This window comes from Pempheris klunzingeri, chromosome 12 (genome assembly GCF_042242105.1).
Source record: "Pempheris klunzingeri isolate RE-2024b chromosome 12, fPemKlu1.hap1, whole genome shotgun sequence".
Taxonomy (NCBI): domain Eukaryota; kingdom Metazoa; phylum Chordata; class Actinopteri; order Acropomatiformes; family Pempheridae; genus Pempheris; species Pempheris klunzingeri.
In genome coordinates this window covers 19,557,890-19,564,599 of record NC_092023.1, presented here as the reverse complement: position 1 = coordinate 19,564,599, position 6,710 = coordinate 19,557,890, and the positions used below count along the sequence as shown (strand labels likewise).

The 6,710-nt window shown below is 45.8% G+C and overlaps 1 protein-coding gene across 1 annotated transcript; it reads right to left on the bottom strand.

The window, feature by feature from the left end:
* Positions 1-478: 478 nt before the first annotated feature.
* On the bottom strand, positions 479-4,894 carry dact2 (dishevelled-binding antagonist of beta-catenin 2). The gene is made up of 4 exons (XM_070841339.1): positions 4,622-4,894; positions 3,132-3,264; positions 2,696-2,989; positions 479-2,555 (listed from the first exon to the last, which is right to left on the bottom strand). Exons 1-4 carry the CDS (start codon positions 4,892-4,894, stop codon positions 670-672), a joined length of 2,586 nt encoding a protein of 861 aa, XP_070697440.1. The 3' UTR covers positions 479-669.
* Between the last annotated feature and the right edge of the window lie 1,816 nt (positions 4,895-6,710).

Sequence of the window (6,710 nt, the reverse complement as noted above, 5' to 3'; positions counted from 1 at the left end):
GGGTCGTTAGTGCTGTCTGTGCTAAACTGGTCAGCCTCAGCGGGACGTTTGTGAGGATTAAGTGGAGATTTTTTTCAACGTGTCTGATAGGGTCACCAGAAGAAGTTGGCAGAGGAGACGTTGCAAAACTGAACTGAACCAAATTCAGAACGTAGCTGAGTCAGGTAAAGGACAGTGATATTAGCTGTGTAAAGATAAATGGAAAAGTTAAGGATATATAAAAAAAAACAGTACATGATAAATAAGGTTACTCTAATACGAATAATATGGATAGTTCTAATCAATGAGCAGACTTAAGAATATAACTGAACATTTGCAATGAGAAATGTAAAAAGATTGGTTTTATTTCTCTGGTACATACAGTTATATGACAGAAATTTCCACGAAATAGTCAAATGCAGCCACATGCTATGAGAAACTTTAATTACAACAATGTAAGTATTTACAAATTAAGTGTACGTGTAATAATTGTATTATATAAGCTTTTATACAATGCAGTTTCAGGTTCACCATCGTAAATTCTGATTTTTACAGCAATCAGTGCATACATGCTGTCCAGTTTAATTGCTGCTTGCCAGTGATGATTAAGGGTGAGACCTTTCAAAACTGTTTTGAAAGCATTTCCCACAGGTTTACCAACAGTTCTCGTCCTGCCCTGGGGGACCTTTGCTACACCAGGGTCATGACCTTCAGGGAAGCAGGCTGGAACCGACGAATCTTCTTCTTCAAGGCCCGGGAAGCTTTGATGCGACAGGCTGATGGCTCCGGGCGTGGGAGCTGCTGGAGGGGCTGTCCAGCAGCGGTGGGCCCCAGAGCAGCCTCAGCCCACACCAGACCTCTGTCATCCTCGTGGCTGTCCACCTGGTCTTCCTCATCCAGGGACAGGCTGCTGTCAGAGTCCGAGAAGGACAGGAAGCTCTGGCTCGACTCACTATCTCCGAAGCGGTTGGTAGTGTTATCGCTCATCTCCCCCTCGCTGCTTTCAGCGATGGTGGAGTGAAACAGAGAGGCGCATTCGGCCGAGTACTCTGACTCACATCTGGGTGGGTAGTGGGTGGACATGTGGAAGGGTGCTGGTGGGTATCTCACATTAAGATTGTGGAGAAAGGAGTTGGAGGACACAGAGGATTGGAAGGAGCGAGGAGGTCCTATCCACTGGCCTGACTTGGCACTCGCACTGCGCACCATCTGCATGCTCCGTGGTGCCTGATAATGGGGCTCTTTCGACCTCTGACGCTGAGCACATGAGGCCTGGATCATCTCTACATCAGCCGGCCATTTGGCAGCCCCCTGCCTCCTCTTCCTCTGCTCTACAGGCTGCTCGTACTCCAGGCTCTGCAGCCTTCGGCTTTTGCTGGACTTCGTAACAGCAGGAATGGGATGAGGCTTAGGGTGGACCTTGTGGGTGTATATGAATCCTGGACTACAGTGGCTGGAGTCTGAGCCTGAGCCCTGTCTGTGCTCCTCTGTGTGACAGGTGGTGAATTTCTGGGTCACTTTTCCTTTCCCTGATCTTCCCCCCTTGGTTCCACCACTGACCTCTCTGGTCCTTTCACCGGAGGAGTAGCCATGTTGCTGCCTCACTGCTCGAGGTTTCTCACTGCTTTTTCTTCTCAGTTTCACAGATTTGGTTTTACGGTCTGCTTGTCTCACCTTGACCCTCTGTGATCCAGCAGGGACAAATTTGGCATGGACAAACTCAGGCGAAGCTGTTTGCCCAGAATGAACCTCAAAGCTTTGACTCTCCTCTGTGCTTGAGCTGTGAGCTACAACCAATCTTTGCTTATGACCCTTCCTCTCTTGTGGCCTTAACTCTGGATTATCCTCACATCTTTTCTCTGAATTGCTTCTTGCTACACTACCATATTCTCCTCGGGGTTTATCATTCTTCCTCAGAGATGAAGTGGTGACCTCATCAGAGCTGTACTCCCTCATGGCAGCAGGATAGGAGTACCGGTATGAAACCTCCGGGGCTCTCTCTGACTGTTTGTGGTTAGTATTATCAGCTATCTCTTGGCTGGAGTTTGTCATGCAGTATCTCTTCTGCTCGCTATCTAGTGGGATGATGTTTGTGGTCTGGGCTTGAACAGGCTGCATCACAGACACCTCTTTCTGTGACACTTCAGGATACACAGTTACAACTTCAGTGGGCCTCCTTTTATAGTCTCTGTGGGTCTGCAGAGTCTCTGTGCCCTTTGCATTCTGGATTTTGCTCAAGCTTCGAAGGAGAAGCTTGTCAATGTAACCCATTGTCTTGGTCTCATAGCCTGTTTGTGCCTTCTGGAGGGTGTCAGAACCGTTCACTGGGGGTTCTTGGCCCTCTAGAAGTCCAGGTATGGCTGGGTGGCCTCCATGAGAAAAGATTGGGCTCTGGAGAGCCACAGCATGCAGGGGGCTGGGGTAGTGGTACACTTCTGTCCCACTGCGAGACACTAGGTTGCTCTGGAACTTGGGGTCCGCTGTGGAGGTCTTCAGGGTTGTGCACATAGAGGGTTTCTTTGGATCCACTGTTTTATAGTAGTCCAGCCCTTGAGCCATCATCCTTTCAAGATCACCTGATCAACAACACAGAAACACTGATTAACCTTTCAAATCACACTGAAAAATTACATATTATTATGTAGCAGAATTCACACTTAATTGCTTAGTAACAACAGTTACATGGTTCCCATTGGTACAAGAGAGACTTGGCTACCTGTTGACACAGGTCTGGGCCGTGTGTGTTCGGTGCCAGTAGTGCTGGCTCGGATCCTGCTGCTGCCCAGATGGAGGCCTGTGGCCCTCTGTGGAGGGTTGGGCTGAGTGGTGCTCTCATCAGCAGAACGCCTGCGGCATACATCAACTTGTGATGGATGGCTGATGTAGGAATTAGCAGGACTCATGGGAAGGGGAAGAAGGCTTGTCTGGGAGGACGAAAGACACTCGCTGTACACAGAGGTGCAGGAGTTGGACAACGAGCAGGAGCCGCCATCGCTGAGCTCATAGAATCCTGTAGAGAGCAGCAACGATTACACACATGAGTGTCTTTGTGAGTATTTACCATCATGTCATGGTGGCTTGGATGGATTCTTTGTCAATCACTACAAACAATACAATTGTGATGTTTTTTGTGTGATTGTGTGCCTACACACCTGAACTTGGCCTGCTGTCACTCTCCAGCTGGTCTGTGGAGGCTTTGCTCACATCAAGCTTCAGCTCACTGATCTGCTGGTCCAACTGCTGCAAGTGAGTCTTCAGTCCAACATCCTGTTTCCGAAGACGAGACTGTAAAACAGACAGCAACATTTTAGCCAACCACCAAAACATGTGCTAAGTCTTATTAGATTTTCTCAGGGAAAGGAGGGAATTAAAAGAGAGGGACAATAAAGCTCCTCATGGACACACGTGCATAAAATTGCACGGAAATTCTCTGTTCAGATGTATGAACAAGAAAATTAAGCAGAAAAATCAGGATGAAGGTTAGCAATGCTATAATTGTAATTCTAGATGAGGTCTGTTGTTCAGATCAATGATGCTCTAATGTACAGCCATCAGGAAAACAAAAGCGACTCAGCTGTGGCTGATTATTAACCCCAGCAGGACATGGGGGGGCATGGAAGAAGCAGTGGTGGGTAACTCATTTCTCCCCCACAGCGAGGGCTTGGCCATTGTGTAAACTACTAGAGGAGGAAAGCTTGGGGGTTGGGGTGAAGGACTGTTTGCTTTGCAGTTAGGGCTGGGGATTTACTGTTACAGTTGTTCTTAAAATGAGGGCTGGGGGGTCACTGCTTGCAAAATCCACCTTTTATTTAGTGTTTAATTCTCTTGTAAGATCAGGTTAGTTTTTTTTAAACTAAAGCAAATGAAGAGTTCTTGGAAAGTGATCCTGGACCATGAGGTCTAGTGGTGTTATTCTTTAAAGATGGGTTCTAGTGAGTGTGCACTGGCTCTATTTGGCATGAATGTTAACTCGATTCAAACCTTATGTAGTCTGAGCATTTTACAATGTATTCTTCTGTGCATTTGTTCAGTTTTACTACAAGTCAAGCATAGCACCATAATCCCTGCACTTCCTGTTAAAGGTTATAACAGCAACATGCCTGGAAAAAGCTTGTCATGGAAAAACTCCAAACAGCCAGTTGTCTCCAGCACTCAGGGGCCTCTCATGGGCCTCTCACGGAGTGTCATTCACAGCCAACTATCCACTTTTAAAAAACACACCACCATTTTGATTTAATTCCCTAGCATTAGTGGTTAATGATTGAGGTTAGCCCCCCTGCGGTGTGCACACGCACTGCGTGCACGCACGTACACAACTCAAATTCCTCTTGGTCCTGCAGTGAACCTTGATTTATGACACCTATCCCACTTCCTACCCCCAGCTGAGAGCATGAAAGTGTGTCTGGCAATAATTGAAGACGGAATGCACATGAGCATCAGCTGACCACTTTAATCCAAGGTCAATTAAACTGTCTATTAACAAAGAACATCTGAGTCCAGTGTTTGTCCCATCATTAGAAATACGGACTATAATAAAAGTGCAAATATTAGGGTGACAATTAACTACGGCCTGCACACAATTTCCCCAAAGTAATATCTTATTCATTCTGTTTTATGGCTTTTGATTTTTATGACTTCCTACCAGCTGTTGCTTCAGGGCTGTCAGGGTCGCGTCCAGCCGCTGCTCCTCAGCCCCCATCGCCCTGGGGTCCTCCGGGCCTGCGCGGACAGAAGTGACCGGCTCCTCTCGGTCCAACCTCAGCGCCCAGCTCACCATGTCGCTCTGCCTGTCCTTCAGCAGATGCAGCTCCTGCAGCCCGGCCAGAGCAGCCTGCAGCCTCTCCCCGACCCTGCTGCGGTCTACTCCGGCTGCAGCGCTCATCATCCCCGCACAAGACCCCTTCCTGCTCAGCATGCTGGAGAGCGGCGTCCGGGCGCATCCAGAGAAAAACAACGCTGCCAAAGAAGCGTCCCCGCTCAGACTGCGCTCCTCCGCTCTGTTAGTTATTGTCTTTCTGCTGATGCTGCTGCTGTCGCCGCTGCTGTTAACCTATTTGGTTTCCAAACTACCTGTTAGAATAAATCTTGGGCTCAGAGGAGAAGACTGGGCTCCTCCCTCAGACCAAATGGCCCTCCTCCCTATTGGCTGGCCACCGGGTCCCAATGAACATCTGGTTCTAATCCTCCCCATTCAAGCCCTCACTGGGGCTGCCCAGGCATGTACTAAATTCATCTGCATAATACCACATGGCACGATGAGCATATTATTATGCTATTTACACTCTTCTTTTGTTGCTATTACTCTCTCCAGTAGAAGTCATAGGCTGTCCACAGATATCAGCTTTGTGAGAGTCTGAAAGTGATTTCAGGGACGATGCAGTTAATGGGTAGAAAAAAAATATGGCATTTCGCTCTCATCATCATGAGTCACCCACCCACCAAACCAAACAATTTAATCACATGGAAGCGTGTGTTTAAGCAGGCAATCCAAGCATTTTGTGCAGAAAATTGAGAAAGCTGAGAATCACAATCACATTGAATTAATCTATAGCACATCAAAAAAATGTTGTCTTCTTTAATATAGCATAAACCCTCATTTTAAAACCACTACTAAACAAACAGAAGGATTTTTCCAGTTTTGCCTTGGACACAGAGAAAACATATGTCAGATGATCCTGGCGGTACAGATCAGTTATGGATGAATAACGTCCCCTTGTGGTAGTAAAGAGCACCACATTTTGTTGACTTGAACATGGCTTGAGAAGTCAACTACAAATAAATCATCTTTAAATGTAAGTCTACACAAAGAAAGAGTGGAAAAATGTATCCAGTCTAACTTGAACTGAGTGACACCTAAAACACAAACGGAGATAATAGAACAGTATTTCATTGTGGCATTATTACAACAGGGAGCAACTAAAAATCCCATATACTATATTCATAGAACACCGTTAGAAGATACTCTACGTGAGAACCTTGAAATTAGAGCTGATTATAATTATTGTGGACAAGATGTGGAAAGAAATCTGAGTGGAAGTTGAAAGTTAGACTGATGAGCAGCTCTGTGTTGGAGGAATCATTCCCATGTTTTCTGGGATTGCTGAATGTTTGGGGAGTCAAAGATGAGGTGAAAGAAATTAAAGTTGTAGATATAAATGACAAACACCATGTGTATATCTAATGCATGCATTTTATGGTTGCTAGGAAACAGTAAATGATGAAAGTACTCTCTCCAAAAAGACTGAAACAAGTCTACACAACAGAACACGTGACAAATGAAAACAGAGATTCCCTGCATGGCCCCTGATGAGACTGTGAGTGCCTGAACAAAAGGGACACTGATTCATGTATAGTTTTTTGCAAGGATGTCAATATCAGTAGCTGTTTCTTAACTTTAAAATGAGTTAAAAAGGATTACTTTTATTTATTTGTCTACAGGGCATAAATGTTGTAGTAACATCATATCAGTGAGGCTAGTTTGTTGCGGGTCTATGCTTTCTCATTTAGTCATTAACTACACACTTTATCTCTGCTGTCCTCACAACAAAATGACTCATAGGACCAGTATTCCTCTTGCTTTCTTTCCGCCTGAGCTGCGGTTCATCTGACTGAGGGGAATGAAGCAATTGTTCTCATTGTCAATAATCTGATAACAAATAAATAAGGGAATGATTGAGCCCCCATCACAGGCGTAGGCAACATGAGGTATGCTACAGACTATTCACTTACAC

Bases quoted from the DNA above. Each gene is read 5' to 3' on its own strand.
- dact2 (XM_070841339.1), bottom strand. From the start codon at position 4,894: ATGCTGAGCAGGAAGGGGTCTTGTGCGGGGATGATGAGCGCTGCAGCC. The intron at 3,265-4,621 runs GTAGGAAGTCAT...TCTGTTTTACAG, and splicing joins CAGCCCTGAAGCAACAGCTG to TCTCGTCTTCGGAAACAGGA. The intron at 2,556-2,695 runs GTAGCCAAGTCT...GTTGTTGATCAG, and splicing joins GCCCAGACCTGTGTCAACAG to GTGATCTTGAAAGGATGATG.